This window comes from Rhinolophus hipposideros, assembly GCF_964194185.1.
Source record: "Rhinolophus hipposideros genome assembly, chromosome: 9".
Classification (NCBI taxonomy): Eukaryota; Metazoa; Chordata; class Mammalia; order Chiroptera; family Rhinolophidae; genus Rhinolophus; species Rhinolophus hipposideros.
The window spans coordinates 22,190,941-22,208,672 of NC_138055.1; the positions used below are offsets into that span (position 1 = coordinate 22,190,941).

A 17,732-nucleotide genomic window follows, 5' to 3' on the forward strand; every position below is an offset into this window, starting at 1 on the left:
CAATTCTGATCAGAATTCTAACAAGCACATTTCTCTGTGGGTATGTGTGTTAAGACTATATGACTGAAAAATAGCTAAGAAAGAGTATAAAAAAACTGTGGTTGGTTTTATGTGGCAGAGGAGAAAGATGCCTTATCAAATTATCAAAATAGTTTCTGATATCAAATCAAAATTGTATTAGCATAGAAATAGACAAATCAAAGGAACAAAATAAATAATAAAAAAAACTGGTTCCACTACATGAGAATATACAGTTGACCCTTGAACACCCACCCACATAGTCGAAAATCCGTATATAACTTAACTAGACCTTCTGCATGCGCAGCTTCCCAACCATGGATGGAAAATATGTAGTACCATTATATGAGAATATTGTATATGGCAAGGTGGTCATTCAGTTCAGTAGTATGAATTATTTAACAAACAACTCCAGCACAAATGGCTATCCATTTGGAAGAAAATAAAATTAGCGCTCCCAACCTTACATGAAAAATTCCAGACCAATTAAAAATGTAATAAAACACAAAACAAAGAGTTTGAGAAAATCTAAGAGACTGCTAGGAACCCAGAAGTACAAAATATAAACATATACTATATATAATAAGTAAAGCTTCCGGAAGCGCAAAAGAACAAAGCCAGCAATCAAAAGACGCTCAAAATCACTAGTAGTCTGGGAATCATAAACTAAAGTATTAAATATTCTTTGATTCGGCAATCATATTTCTGGAAAACTGTCACATAATAAAAGTGCCAGCACATAGACAGACAGACACACACACACAAATGTATACATATATATGTATTTAAGAGAGAGATATTCACTGCAGAATGGTTTATAATGGCAAAAAATATTGGAGACAAAGTGAATGCTCATCTATTAGAAAATGGTGGAATCAAGAATGGTATATTCACATCATGGAATATTATAAGGCCATTCAAAAGAATTACAGGCTATTCTGACTGACTTGGAAGGACTTCCAAGAGGTAGTACCAAATGAAAAAAGCAAGGTGGAGGAAACTGTGCCTATGATTTCATTTTTTGTAAAACAAACAATGACCAAAACACTCTTCTTACATAAACAGACATAGTTTACACGTATATGAGCATAGAAAAATATGGAAGGCTACCTGCTAGGTGCTTACATGAGTCTGGAAGGGAAGGAAGAAGGAACAAGCAAAAAAAAAAAAATTTTATTTAAAAATAAATGTGATCGCATCATATGTACTATGAAAATTTATGAAATTAACGTAAAATTACGTGTGTGGGACACTTTAAAACCAGATGCTTCTAGGGATATTGACTGATGAATTCAATTTAAAGAAAACACACCCATACCATAAAATTCCACATCTTTACAGTCTTATTCTGTAAGACTGGGGTAAAAAATATAACAATGTCATGTTCTTTTCTAATTTTAAAGAAAAACAATGCCTTTACAGTTAAATGAAACAATGCTACAGTAGAAGTTTTCTTAACCAACTATTGCAACCACTCAATTAAGGCTCTTGATCCCCTCTGTAAAACATACTGACCAATGCCCACTGTGTTCTGAATTATTAGTGGGTAACAGGCTCCCACTCTGAACAGCAGCAGCCAATACCTACTTACTGCTTACTATGTGTCTGCTACTCTTCTAAGTGCTTTACATACATTATTATTTCTCACAACAACCTTATGAAGTGCTCCTTTTATGGATGAGGAAATAAAACCAGACACGATAAATTACTTGCCAAAGTCACAAAGCTAATAAGTGCTAGAGCTGGAATTCAAAAGCAGATAGCTTAGTCCCCGCTTCCATGCTCTAAAACAGTCTACATAAAGCCACTATGAGTGTCTACTGACCAGCTGAAATGTATCCGTTTAGAACACTTCTAAAAAATCAGGTGATTTGTTCTCAAGCCTGTGAGTCATCTGTACGTATTACTATAATTACATAATTTAATTACATATTACATAAAGTAATGATTTCTATGAAAACTAAATTGATTACTCAGAAAAATCTCAACTAAGGCAAATCATCAAAAAATACTTCTGTCAAATTAAGTAAAGGTAAGAACTGTAAATGATTTCAGGGAAAAAAAAAGTAAAGATACAGGCACCAGCCCTCAGATCACTTAGTTCTTGCTTTTTATAGAAACTCAAAATGGAATAGACTCTTGGACAACGCATTATGGATATAGCTTATGGGGAAAAAAGTGGAATTCAATGCAAATCCATGCTCAAATATCGAGAATGATGAAAAACAAGTGTTTGTTTTAAGTTAATTTTTATCATTAAAGTTTTGTAATATTTTTTTGTGATCCCCACTTTAACAAACTTTTTTTTTCCGACTAATCAAACTACTACTGGTCCCAATCATTTTGGATAAGAGGGCTTCTACTGTATCTTCTCTGCAACCAATTCACAAGCTTTTATTAAGGTAGAGGAGCAAGTTCTAAGAAAAATCAAATCTGTGTTATTGCTAAGCCACAACTTTAATAAGTCAAACTGGAAGTTATTTTATGATCCTTACCCATCTTGTGTGGGTGGGTATTCACACTCTTGTCCTTTGGGAAATACACCGTTAGGATACAGGTCACATATTGGAACTGAGGGAGGGTCTGTTTGAACTTTTGCTGTGAGATACAAATAAAGCATTAACTTCTGTAGTTAAAAATAAAATTAAGCAGTTATAATTACAGTTTTTCTCAGTTCCTAATGGTTGTCGTATGTTCTGATCTTAAGGAACTTCCTTGCTGTTGTCTTACAATTAAAAACACCATGCTGGTCCCCTCCTCTCTGATTTACTATTGCTTGGGAATAAAAATATTCAATTCCTCAGAACTTCATTATGTATTTAAACAGTATATGCCTTGGCAGAAAGCACATTTCTCATGTTTTTGTCTTCATTTACTATACTGGAAAAGGAATAACATATAGAGGCTGACTTTCACAAATGAAAATCAAAAAAGTAACAAGAAAATGAGAAAGAAATCCTATAATAATAAAGTAAAAATATAAGGCTTTTATGTATTAATAAAACAAGTAAAAAACTTACTTCAATGGTATATTAGGTATAAAAGTTAAGAGTATACATACCCAATACTAAAAGACTTTAGGTAGCCATATACAAATTTACAGATACTCAAAAAGTTACAATACCTACGAGTACATTTTAAAGACATTATTTCCCAAGCTATATTCTAAGACACCAGTGTTTCAAGATGCTTTTAAAAGGTACCTAGAGATTTGTCTTCTAAAGTTTTTAAAAAATCTATAAGAACTAGTTGTATAGTTCTTATTATATGAAGAACTACCTTTTAGTAACAAATGCTGTATACAAGGAATGTCAATAAGTTGCATGAGTTAATTTATACAGTAATATATGCCTTTCTATGTATACCTGCTGCATTTACCAACTACGGAGCTGAAGTATGTGGTTTCCCTTTGATTATTACTGGTCTTATTTATTGATTTTGCCTTAAATTTTAACACATATTTTGCTTTTTGTTCTGCAATGGGGAAAAAAGGATGCATATAAGTAAAAATAACTGTTTATTGAGCCAAATCATTTATCTATGAAACCATTTTTTGGTTCCCTCCTTTAATTCAAATGCTGAATATTATGAGCATCAACTGGTTTTCCCTTTTTATATAATGTTTAAAAGTATTCTACGGGCAAGTAAACTTGGAAAACAGTTTCAGGTTCCTCCTAAGAGAGAACATTATAATTTAAAATAAAAATCTTAGAGGTCATCTAATTTAGCTTCACACTCAAATCTAGGAATCCTGTTTTACACTGACATTTGGCACTGAGCTCCTAACAGTGGAGGAAGTCACTATCTTCCAAACTAAATCCATTCATTTTGGGAGAGCTGTAACTGTTAGAAAGCTCTTCCTATACGAATCTGTTTCCCTGTTACTTTCATGTGCTAATTCTTACTTGATTCTTTATAGTTTAAAAAATTTTACTTTTCATTTCTGATGCCTTTCTTTCTATGATGAGATACCATTTGAAGAGATACGGTTCTTAACACTTTCACCTAAACTTGCAATCTTGAATTTGTCAGTGTTCCTTTTAAGTTGGTTCTACAATTGACTTATATTAAAAGTCCAAAAAGGTATAATTAGTATAAGACTATACTACTGATTCTAAAAATCCTATTGCTATTGAAAAGTTAAGACTCCTTGCTTTTTGGTTCACAAAGAATTAGCACTCCATTCCTTAGAACCCTAGCACCTTGTATTAACTTTATATATGTCTATTATTCAGCTTGTTAATATTAGCCAATTGTCTCAGTTTTTCCAATATTTTGAAATACTAATTTTTGTCAAAGTATTATCACTCTCAGCATTATCTAATCTACAAATCTGATAAAGATGCCTTTAATATTGTCCACAAATTATTAAGACAGAACACTTACGAGACTCAAAAAGATCATTAGAGAAATAAAGAATCGGTAATCAAAATATCAAGAGTTGAAATCTAGCCTTTACCACTTTATTAGCTGTGACGTGGACAAATGGCTGTATGTGCCAAGCCTCAGTTTCCTCATCTACAAAATGAAGAACCAGATAAAATTTTGGATAACCTTTGAAAATTATAATGTACTATATCCAATTATCTAAAACTATGAATAATTATAATAATCTGTACTGCTGTTATCATTATCATTTATAATTCTCTTTCTCTCACTTTATAGATAAGGAAAATGAGGACAGTGAACTGCCCACATACATTATTTAGTTTATTCTAGAAATGATTTATGATAGCTTACAAGGATATCTAAAATACACCAATAAGAGACATATTCAAAGTAAATTAGAGAGCAAGAATCAAAAAACGGAAAAAGCAAAACAGAACCTGAAATAAGGCTAACACAAACCTACAGATTTGGCTCCAAGCACCAGCAGCCAAACAAACCAAACCAAAACAAAACAAAACCTAGGTTATTTGCAGTTCATGATATTTCTGAGACAAAATTAACAACTACTCAGCAAAAACACAATTCTTCTTGATACTAAGACCAGACAAAAGAGTATCTCTTGAGAGTGCTCATAAAGAAATATAAAAACCAGTAAGTTTAATAACATCCTCAGAGGAGGCATAATAAAGGCTGATGGCATCATACTAAAACACCTGTCAGGGTGGAAGAATTCTACCAAGAGCAAATAGAAAGCAACTCCTTAACATTCCTCCCTGCTTATCTACCTTCATTAGGGATCAATTTTAGAGCATTTCAAGAAATAGATATCTTGCAAGCCATTCTTGGGTAATACCATGTCTCACAGGCACACTTTTAACAATTTTTGAATGGAAGAAATATGACATCATAATCCCTAGGAGATTCCTGTAATGCAAGTATAACCTATGTTCATTAAATACAGACTATGCTAGGGGCAGAACTAACATCCTATGAGTAGAAGAATCTAACAAGCACAGATACCTGAATAGAAAGAAAGCTATCCATCTCTACCTGAAGACATATCAGGGGAATAGCTACAGAGCCAACATCTTTCTTAATAAATAATTTAAGTATTTCTTTCAACACGGTAATAAAAATGGAAGTTAAGCCCCAATATTTTGATTCCTAAAATTTTAGCCTAAAAGATTTTAAAGGAAGGTATAACCAGAACTCTGTGGCCCCCAACAGTGCAAGAGGCATTCAAGATTAGAACTTGTGATTCTCAACCCAACCTTTATCCCCCAATACTATACAGTCTCCCCTTAGTCTCCCTAATTGTTTCAGGTCCCTAAGGACATTTGGTTATGCCATTTACAGCACAAGTAGGATCATATTTTAAGTGAATCTGAAATAGTGCAATATAAACATTATTAATAAAATTTCACTATATGGAAAAATTTTAAATAATGGGATTCCTCATTAAATATTCAGCAAGAATCTCATAATTTCAAAGCTGGCAAGTGAACTGCAAACTTTGTTTATCCTAACCACATAGTGGCACTTTAGTCATTCCCGACAGAATTATTATTTGAACTATTCAAATTTTAAATTATAAAGTTTTTAGGAATTCATCCCTAACTTGCAGGAAAATGTAACCAACTTATTAACATCCGTTAGCTGAATTAACAGCCAAAAATAAATGCTATCAAGATTGTTAAACCAAAGTACCTGCAAAACAGTTCTGAGTTTCATTTCACTAAATTCTCTCTCTATTAAGCCTAAATTTATTTCCCTGACATACACTAGGATCTTAAGCAATTTCAAACCTCCTGGTCAATACCCACTTCTAACCTGTCAAGTAAGATTAAATTAGGATACTAACGTCCTCTCTTCTTCTTCTTCTTCTTCTTCTTCTTTCCAGTTGCTCCGTCTCCATCGCCATCTCCATCTCCATCTCCATCTAAGAAAAGACATTTCAAGTACATATTCATTTTAAGCCCATAAACAGAGGAATAACGCAAGCACAGAAGGACAAATGTGTACACACACACAAAGCATCTTAAATAGCATGACAAAATTGACCTAATATTCTTAGAATTTTGTATATTGCTAGCTTTAAGTATCAGAACTGATTTGTCAAAACAAGTAATCAAAAACACTAGCAAACTTTACTTTGACTTACTCTAATAAATGTTGAATATTTTTAAGAATAAAAAATTGTATTAAATAACATCATTTTTTAAAACTAGGAAAAATAACTAGTGTTAGCTTAATACCAATAATGACTATGTGGCTTCAAATAACACTAGCTACAGTTCACACATGCTTTGCAGCTGAACACTTGTATTTCCTGACCTCATGTGAGCCTCATAACAACCCTATAAAGTAACAAGGAGTGTTTAACGAACATGCCGAAGATAATCCCAACCTTATGGTAAATGGCAGAATTGGACCAAGAATATATCACCTGATTCTTAACCCAGTGTGCGGTATTTGGGATCTCATACTTTAAAGTATATTTTCCTGCATAGTTATTACTAGAGAAAAAGTTCTCCCTCTGGGTCAAATTGTACGCAAAAATCAGAGGACATAATTACTTTTCCTAGGTTCAGAGTTCTCAGATTCTCTGATACCCAAAAATGAGGGTTAAGAACTATTTTGAAAAATAGTTGGCAAAAGAGTACCCAAAATAGCCATGATCTGCCCATCAGTTTTTATAACAATCTTCTATGCCCATACCTTTGAACTTTGAGAAAAGATAAAGGATATTATTACCGCCAAGATTAAATAGTGACTTAAAGTATTTTAAATAAAGGTATCAAACATAGACTTAAGAGTCTGAATTTCTAAAAATGGTACTTAATAAATTTCAACAATCATGTCTCAAGTATGCTAATCCACCCATAAGGCAAACTGCTACGAAACAGGAATGAATAGGATGCTATCTCTGTTAGAAGCTGACAGTTTAATAGTATGCTCACCACAGAGTATTCTTTTAAACGTTTCACCTAATGGCAGTAACTCATGATTAGTATCAATAAATTCAGATGGTGAAATCCATACCCATAAAATAATGTGAAATGACTGCTTACATTTTCTGCTCAAAGAGCTCCATTTTTATTTCCAGACTGATAGGTAGAAGCCTTCATAGAAATTCTCTCACCATTCTACCTACTATATTCTTCTATTATAATTATCACACAAAATTGTAATCACTGGCTTACACTGACCCCTAACTCATCTGTAAGCTCCTCAAGGATTAGACACCATTTCTTAAATTAAGCACAGTGTCAAGCATGTAATAAATATTCAGTCTATTCAATAAATGAATGTTCTTTAATTTTCTCTGGTTTGTATTTATTTTTACCTAAATGAGAAACAAGAAACAGCAGTTTAGAAAGAGAGAGGTAACATGATCTACAACTTTAAATGGGTTGAGTCATAGGAAATTGCCAGTATTTGACTTTCAAAATTGTAATTTCTTATGTTCAATTCTATAAAATAACAAGAACACTGTGGAAACACAAATATTGCTGACTTACTCATTATTGGTTTCTAGGTTCAAAAGCCTAACAAAAATAACATGAAAAATTTTTGGAAAACACAACTTTCACTTTCCACGTATGTCATATAATTTAGTTCACATACCCTGTACTACAATTTTAACAGTAACCTTCTTTATTCATCAAATAAACGTTTGCTGAGTTCTTAAATGACAGGCAATAGGAAGAGAATGGTAAACATAGTCTTTGCTCTGGAAGAATATTCAGTGTCTAGCATACTGCCACATACACTAGATTCAACCTATGCTTCAAGATGTACATCGTTTTAAATACACACTAAAAATCCTTCCAGCTTTGTGATCTTGGGCAAATTACGTAGCCTTTCTCTGCCATGGTTTCTTCATCTTTAAAATGGGCTAAGATGAAACTTCTCTTTGATATTCGATCCTCCTTCTGAGGCTAATTACTTTATCCAATACGCAAGGTCTGTATTTAGTCAAGAATAACACCCGCCGTTTATTGAACCCTTGGTGCCAGGATTGTGGTAAAGCCAGGATCTGAATATTAAACTATGTATGTTTATAGTTCTACCCATCATACCATGCTGCTATTTAGGTTTTTACATGGCTTTCTTTCACAACATACCAGGAAATTTTTAACAGGCAGAGGCTGTTCATATTTATTTCTGAGTCCAAACCAATTAATATTTATTGAATAACAATTGGACATCCATATGCAAACAAGGTATCTCATCCTTACCTTGCACTGTATACAAAAAATAATTCTAAATGGAACACAGACCTAAACGTTAACAGCTAAAAATGTACAAAATTTCTTGAAGAGAACATAAGAGAAAATCTTCATGACAACAATTATTTAACTTTTTGGAAAAAAGCATGACCCATAAAGGAAAAGAATAGATAAACTGGACCTCATCAAAATTAAAATCTTTTCTGTTGTAAATACTAGCACAGGAGAAAATATTTGTAAAACATGTATCTGATAAAGAACTTATATCAAGAATATATAAAGAACTATTACAACTCAGTAAGATAACAAATAACCCAACTGAAAAATGGACAAAAGCTATGAACACTTCACCAAAGATATATGAAAGGTAAGTAAAAACATGAAAAGATGTTCAACATCATCAGTCATTAGGAAAATGCAAATTAAAACCACAATGACATACCTCGACACACCTATTAGAAAGGCTAAAATTTTTAAACTAGTAATACCAAGTACTTATGAGGATCCAAAGGACCCGATACTCTCCACCACTGCTGATAAAGGTAGGAATGCAAAATGGTACGGACACTTTGGAAAAATCTGAGTTTCTTAAGAGACTAAACATACACTCAACGTATGACCCGCAACCCTACTCCTTGGTATTTACCTAGAAGAAATGCAAACATGTCTACACAAAGACCTGTATGCAAATGCTCACAGTAATAGACAAAAACTGGAAATATCCATCAACTAGCAAATGGATAAACAAATTTGGAATACTACTCAGCAATAAAAAGTAATGAACTACTGGTATGCAACAACTAGATGACTCTCAAAAGTATTATGCTGAGTAAAACAAGCCAGACACACAAAAAGCTGTATATTATAATAATTCCATTTATATGATATTGTAGGAAAAAACTAAAGGAACAGATAACATATCAGTGGTTTCCAGCGGTCAGGGTGTAGAGCAAGAAAACTGATTACAAAGAAGCACAAGGAAATTTTTGGTGGAGGTAGAAATGTTATATGGAAGTGGTTGTTATCTTCGTTGTGGTAGTGGTTACGCAATTGCATACATTTGTCAAAACTCACCATACACTTAAAAAGGTGAATATATAGAACTTACATCAAGAGTAAATCCTAATGTGGGGCTGGCCCGGTGGCTCAGGCAGTTGGAGCTCTGTGCTCCTAATGCCGAAGGCTGCCGGTTCGATTCCCACGTGGGCCAGTGGGCTCTCAACCACAAGGTTGCTGGTTGGACTCCTCGACTTCCACAAGGGATGGTGGGCTGCGCCCCCTGCAACTAACAACAGCAACTGGACCTGGAGCTAAACTGCGCCCTCCACAACTAAGACTGAAAGGACAACAACTTGACTTGGAAAAAGTCCTGGAAGTACACACTGTTCCCCAATAAAGTCATGTTCCCCTTCCCCAATTAAAAAAAAAAAAAAGAGTAAACCCTATGTGATACCTCTCATAAAGGATGTTGATTATGGGAAAAGCTATGTATGCTTGGTGGTGGAGGGTATATGACAAATCTCTGTACCTTCTGCTCAACATTGCTGTGAATCTAAAACCGCTCTAAAATGTAAAGTCCACTTTTTAAATGAATGAATATTATCCTAGGCAAATAATATCTTAACAAACCTGACTTAAAATTGTATTGAATGAATTACCTCTATCACATTGGTCAGTTAACTTTTCAAACCAATACCCCCAGTATCAAGTTAAACACATCTAAAATTAAACTCGATACCTTCTTCTTTGCCTGCAAACCCCCTCCCCCAATTAACCAGCTCTCTCCTCCCTATTTCACCATGTGAGTCAACAGCATCAACATCTGTCACCTAAGTTCAACCCCTGGAGTCTACTAAAGCTTCTCCTTCTTCCTTCTTCCCAGATTGAAAGTCTTCAAGTCCTTTGAATTCTGCTTCCCCAACCACTGTACCATTGGATCCTTCCTTTCCATTCTCATTTTTGCGCACCAATTTAAATTGCCATTGTCTCCAAAATGATCTCCCTACCTTTTCTGTTTGTTTCCTCTTTTCTAATAATCCTGTACATATAAAGACTAAATTATTTTTTCATAACATTCTTCTTTTAAAAACGCTCAAAGGCTCCCTTAACAAATCTCATATAGCCAGTCTGCACTGTTACTATACTTTGAATACTTTCTCAGTATTGTTCCACTCCCAAATAGTCTTTTCTGTTTGATTTTATTCAAGTCCCATTCATTCCAATGAGCTTTCCTTCAGCATTTAGCCCACAATTCCATCCCCAAATTTCAATACACACGACTGCAGCTTATCTTTTCACCTCTGTTTTCTTTCTACCACGCCACCAATTTTCCTTTAGAACAAAGATTCTGAAATACCAGCTTTCCACCCCCTCAGAGACCTCTCATACCAGGTTAGTACTACTGGCTGATATTGACTATCAAAATGAATTTGGAAGACAATTAGCCCAAACTGGAGGAAACTACTAATATTCTTAACGTCTTCTTTAATGCACTGAAGATTTCCAATCTAACAAGCAAGTTTCCCCTTCATTGTCAAGCGATTCATACAACTTTGTAGAGATGCAACGGACCAAGGTACACTCAAGATCAGCACTGTGATATCCTACACATAGTGGGTCTACAGCAACCTATATTAATTACCTTGAATTTATACACCCCTTTATTGTTAAAGAGCTCAAAGTATGTTCATAATCTGAAGTATAACCAAAGGTACAATGGACAAAAGTTTTGCTTAAGGAAATGGAGAAGCTAGTGATTCCTTGAATTTTGGTACCTTTTCCACCAAATTTTGACTATAAGCTCCTTGAAGGCAGAGAAAATTTCTCTAAAGGAAAAACAACCCTGCATTTTCCTAACATAATAATTACAGTACAGTATGTATTTGTTGCTAAGGGTTGGAAGGCATAAGCCCAAGGTGGCTTGAGGTAGAGCAGTAGATCACAGCAGTAAATAATTGAGAATTGGAAAGCCGCAATTCCGCTTTGCCAAAAAAGATCATATAATAGTATAATAATAACCACTCCATCCATTGTCTTATTGATAGCATCAATTCCTAGAATTCCAAGAATTGCCATCTTTAAAGAAATCTAACAGCACCAAAATACCACCAAGAGCTAGGGTCAGAGAATTTATGATAGTTTAGAAACACTCCAATACGCTCCTTTGAAAATAAAGAAAGGTAGGTTTGGTACAAAGTGTAAAAGGAATGGACTTGGAATCAGGTGCTAGGTTTGAAACTCTGGTTCTAGTCTACACATACTAGCTGTGTCACATTGGGAAAATCACATAACTATCATTTCCTGAGAAGAACACCTACTTTCGTTTGTGAGAGTAAAATAAGAATGCATGTGCAAGGATCCTAGGCTAGTGCCTAATACATATTAGTTGTTCAATAAATGTTAGTTAAATAAACAGTCCTTCAGTTTTATAATCTCACCCACTTCTTGGCCTTTTACCAAGTATATTTTTAAAAGTTAAGCAGTCATTCAATATATCCAACTTTCTGAAGAGTTGCTAATACCTTTTCCTTTTTATCCGTGACATTAATTGCGGCTTTACTGTCAATTAAGAAAAACATCAAATAATACACTATAAGGACATATAAGTAAATTTTACTTAAAGAATGTCATATTTTCTTGTTTTTCTTAACCACAAACATCAAATTAATGATTTACCTTCATCGTCATCTTCTCTTTCTTTCTCTTCCAATGCTTGTCTTTCCAATTGTCTTGCTACCTCATCAACTGAGGCTCCTGATTCTTTGTCAGGATCCTGCTGCCCTGCTGACAGAATACAATAACATAAATCAAATCTAATAGATACTTTCCCAGTAGACTATGTCTAAAGATACTGTAGAACACACAAGTCCTTTCCTGATAAATGTTTAGGAAACAAAAACAGAAATATTATTGTGAACATAATAGAATTTATTTAATGACAGAGAAAAATCTTCCATATCTAAGTTGTATTGTCCAACAAAATATTACACTTTCTCTCTGTAAGCAGCTAAAGGATAAACAAAAATGTGAGTTGGTCCCTATCCTTAAGTAGTTTAACTTTTTAAAGTATTTAACAATTAGACTACAATATTTTATTAACCAAACAGGTACTTAACATAGGCAGTAAATAATGAAGGCCTTAGTTAAGAAGAGGATTTCTGTGGGATCCCAGGGGCTTTAAGGATTCATGAAGAGAGAAGTTGTCAATCTGGACTGGCTAAAATCAAAATAAATAGAAAAAGATATTCCATTACTAAAAAGCAAAATTCCTGAACAGCCAAGCAAAAGACCAGGCCCCTGCTCTGGAAGGGATTACAATCTAGTCGGAGGATCCAGATTTTCATGTAGAAAGAGATAGCATTACCAGGTAGTATATAATGAAGTGACATTCTGGCTACTTACTAGAGAGAATTCATAATGGTTGACAGATACATTAACATATTAAAAATATATTAGGGTCAGCCTGCTAAACACCTTACACGACAAACAGAAGTGTGGACTTCATCTGAAAGCCAGGAAGAGCCAGTAGCCTAGGTCCTGGGGTTAAATTTTGTTCTGGAAGTATCCCAGCACCTACAAGTCTTCCACTTCAACTCCCATCTGATCAAAATTTCAGAAATTTTCAGAACTCCAACCTCTCAACTCAACGTTCATCACTTCTGGCCTGTCCATTTTCCTTTCGTTCTTTCTGTGGCTGACTTTAATTAAAACAGGTACAAACAATTTTTCCTAAAATGAAGGACCGGGTGCAAGGAAAACAATGACTCCTCAAAATATGTACGTTCCTAACTCATAATACAATCCAAGTATAAACTTTCACCTGTTTTCCTTGCCTTACCGGTGGATTTAGAGAAATTCCTCAGACTATCCTATGTAGACTGCCTGCCAATGAAACATAATTTAAGCCTAAAAGCTGTAAAGCTTGATGATGCTGTGGGATGTGGCAGGTGAAAATTCACACCACCACCACCACCACACATTCTGAAATTACAACTCCAAGTGACACGAGTGCGTGGTCATACACACGCCAAAAGTGCAGCCCACAACAAAAATCCATCTGTGAACGGGGATGGAAGGTGCAGTCGAGGCACTAGGACTTGCTCACTTCAACGCCACCCTGAAAAGAGTAAGTCCCAGGACGTTCCAGCAGAGAGGTCAGAACAAGATTTTTGAGGAGGCCAAACCGAGAAGGGGGTGGTGGAAGGGCTGGGCCCCGTGCACAGCTTCTTGTCCGTTGCACCGTCCGTGTGGGGGATGAGTTCCCGCAATACAGAGGCTCGGGCCTACTGACCCCCGAGCTACCTCACAAGCAGCTGAGGTACGTTTTTCTCCCCCATCTCGCCCCCACTAGCTTCCACACGGGACGAGAAACCGCGTCTCCTCAGTACTGGAAACCTATAGCCCGCCCTTGACATACACTCAAGTCCTGGGAATCAGTCCAGTCCAGGGCTCCAAGTCTCCAGTCCCAGTCACTCCCGCCGCGCCGGAGCCGAGCCGTTCGGCCATCCCTGGCGGTGACTGGGAAAACTCCCCTTACCTGTGGCAGCCCCTTTGCTCTTTTTCTTCTTTCGTCTTTTTTTCTTGGCTGCCTCCTCGGCCGTAGAGGCAGCTCCCTCCTCCCGGTCGTCTGGATCCAGGTCGCCATTCAGGTGGCTCCCGGAGGACGCTGCCTCCTCCACGCCCGCCATGTTGCCCGAGAGAGCGCGAGGGAGTGAGACAGAGCGCCCACGGCCCGCTCCTTCTTCACCCACCTACACCAGCGACGCCGGAAGCTGCTCTCGATGGTGGGGCGCAGGGAATGCTGGGACGGCGGAGGACTCGATTGTGGGCTTCGCGCGCGGTTGGGCGAGTGGCTAACGTTGCGGCTGCCGCGGTACTTAATCTGGGTGCGGGCGGGCCTGGCTGCGGTTGGCTGGGGCCAGACCCGACGCCTCCCTCTCCCCGCGCCGCGGCGTTCGCCGGGCGGAGCCGCCCTCCTTGAATCAAGTTGAATGCCTGTGCCTGTGGACAGGCGCAGTCTGCAAGAGAGGGGCGTCTCTGTTGGAACAGAAAAGTTTTATATTCGCGGTTTTAGAAAGCGTACCGGAAGCGAGGAAAGGGGCTAAAAAAATGTGCTCACATGTCTACACTCCTTTTTCATGACTGAGAAGGACTGTGTTGTTATTCCCAGTTACAGCTCACGGCAAGGCCGTCCGGGCACTTGCGATAAATCTGCTGAGGGGACTGAAGAGGCAGTCAGAGAGGAAGAGATCAGGAGGCGTTTATTATTAGAGAAGCCAAGAGAATACGGCATCGCCAGGAGGGAGTGATCCGCTGCGTTGAGTACTGCCAAGAGGTGAAGTAAGAGGACTGAAAAATGTCACGTATATAGTAACATGGAAAGCGTTGGTGACCTTTGAAAGAGAGAGAGAAATGGAAGCCTGACTAAAGTGAGTTGAGGAACGTGAGGAAAGAGAATCTCCTCATCCTTCAAGTTTCAGTTTAAATGCCACTCCCTCAGAGAATCCATCCTCAACTACAATCTAAGGCCCTGTGCTGAGAACCTCTCACTGAATTCTTAACCTTTTCTTCATGACAATTTTTAATTAGTTTGTGTGATTATTTGTTTTACGTATGTCTCCTCAGTACCTGGAGCTCTGTGAAGACAGGAATTCTGCATATTTTGTACTCATCACCAGCACCTACCTCTCGATTAGAGCATAACAGGAACTTAGTAAATAATTGTGTAAATAGCACTTGAGAAGTGCCAAGTACTTTACATTCATTATCTCATTTAATCCACTTCTGAGCTGAGTAGATTAGAGTTTTGGTAATTTGTACCAGGTTGTACAGCAGGTAAACAGAGTTAGAATCCAAACCCAGGACACCAGGCACCAAACTTTTAATAATTCTGTATTCTGCCTTCCCAACTGAAGTTGCAAATCACTTCAGTAAATATTGATTGATAGGAGACTAGAAGTAATTTTTTTGGTGGAAGATAAAAAATGAATAAGACACAAACCCGTACCCTCAAGAAAGTTTAGCATTCAACAAAAAAGACATGTGAAGAAATATAATAAGTGCTCATCCTTTCCTTACATTATTTATTAATTACTTTCTGTTCCATGTTAGTCTCACACAAAACTGAGAAATTTATTTTTTTTTAATTTTATTGGGGAATATTGGGGAACAGTGTGTTTCTCCAGGGCTCATCAGCTCCAAGTCAGTGTCCTTCAATCTAGTTGTGGAGGGCGCAGCTCAGCTCCAAGTCCGTTTGCCATTTTTCTCAACCTTTAGTTGCAGAGGGTGCAGCCCACCATCCCATGTGGGAATTGAACTGGCAACATGGTTGAGAGCGCGCGCTGTAACAACTGAGCCATCCTGCCGCCCCTCCAGCTCAGTGGCAGCTCGTTGTCTTCAATCTAGCTGTGGAGGGCGCAGCTCACTGACCCATGTGGGAATCAAACCAGCAACCCTCTTGTTCAGAGCTCATACTCTAATCAACTGAGCCATCCAGCTGCCCAAAACAGCAATTTTTAAAGGGTCTAAAAGATGTTTAGATTGAGGGTAAGGATGTAGTTGGTTAACCTGAGAAAGAATCAAAGCTCACCTGTGTTGTGCAAAGGTACTGCCAGAAGCTATTAACATCCTTATAAGTAATATCTACTACATCAGAAACGCCTTTAAGCTTTATTGTGAATCTTCCCAGTTTCTCCCTACGTTCTGGGAACACTTGGGTCACAGCTATTACGTCAGACACACCCCAGGAGACACGGGATCCTGGGGTACAGAACCTATAGGTTTGATCGATGAATTTTGACAAAGAGGTGCTTGAAATATAAGTTGATCCACAGTTTTCATGTCAAAATAAAGTTTGTTCAGTGAGAAAAAAAAGCTAAAATACAATAATAAAATACTGTTTCTTTGCTACTAAGGGATTATACTCTACTTCTCCCCCTTTCTTTCCTGAAAAGAGGCAAGAAAACAAAACTTGAAGGTAGTAGTAAAAAACAATATGTATATTAACACGTTGGTAATGGGTATTTGCTGGATGATTATTTTCCAAGACACTGAAGAGTTTGAGGTAATTAAGTTAACTGTACTTAAAATAACAGCCCATGACGCTGCTTATTTTCATTGCTTTTCTTCATTTGGTTTTCTCTGCAAGAGGAAATTGAATAAGATAAAAGAATGAGAAATGTTGAAAACCTAAGTAAGAATCTTAAGAGAACCTGTAATAAATGTAACTCAATACCAGCCCAGGGTAGGATATTTTTTCTAGCTAATTACATGAAGTCATTTTGTTTCAGATGGTTAACTAGATAAGTAGACTAAAGCAAATTTCTTTTTTCCTTGGACAGATATTTGTCCTATTATAAAGTCAATGCATTGTAATAAGATATATTTATTACTTTGTCCAAAAAATGTATTTTTGCTGAGAAAAGTATGATTCCAAAATGGACAATATAATAGGCCCCTGCCTTATTTTCTTTGAAGTCCTTGCTACTAGTATGGCTTTGGACAAGTTACTTAATCTCTCCAAATTTCGGTTTCCTCATTTGTAAAATGAGGATAATAATAGTACCACATCACAGGATATAAAAATAAAATTTCAAAATGGAAAGCGCTTATGCTAGTGCAATGTCTGATACAATAGTGATATGTTTGCTAACATTACTGTTAGTAAGCCATGCTCTTGAAAATTTTTCCATTTGTGGATTATACAATGGTCTAAATATTTTAAGGCACACTTATGTATTATGTGATCTTTGGCAATGAGTTAACAAGAAATATGCTAAGAAAAAAATTAGGAAAGCTTTATTGCTTAACATTAAGGGAAATACTAAGGATTTTTTTTCATATCTCTATGGTTAAAAATGCTATACATATACCTTTAAAATGTATAGATAGTATGATATATGTGTGTATATGTGTAGTATACATATGTACATATACACACACACATATATATATATATACATACATATGTATATATATTTAATCTCCAAATGCAGTCACATTGGAGGTTAGGACTTCAAGATGGATTTGGGAGGAAACACAATTCGGACCATAACAGACATTGTCAAACGTCCCCTTTGAGAAGGGGGCAAGGAA

General features: G+C 36.4%; 1 protein-coding gene across 2 annotated transcripts in view; it reads right to left on the bottom strand.

Moving 5' to 3' along the window:
* METAP2 (methionyl aminopeptidase 2) overlaps positions 1-14,622 on the bottom strand; it is a 30,013-nt gene extending 15,391 nt beyond the window's left edge. The window contains exons 1-4 of one of the 2 annotated variants that reach the window (XM_081060400.1): positions 14,176-14,622; positions 12,315-12,419; positions 6,269-6,346; positions 2,514-2,616 (exon numbers count right to left, since the gene is read on the bottom strand). In XM_081060400.1, coding sequence (XP_080916526.1) covers positions 2,514-2,616; positions 6,269-6,346; positions 12,315-12,419; positions 14,176-14,326 — 437 coding nt within the window. In that variant the 5' untranslated portion in view covers positions 14,327-14,622. Of the gene's footprint in view, positions 1-2,513; positions 2,617-6,268; positions 6,347-12,314; positions 12,423-14,175 lie in introns of both variants that reach the window. The other variant, XM_081060399.1, reaches the window with a different exon arrangement.
* Positions 14,623-17,732: the final 3,110 nt, after the last annotated feature.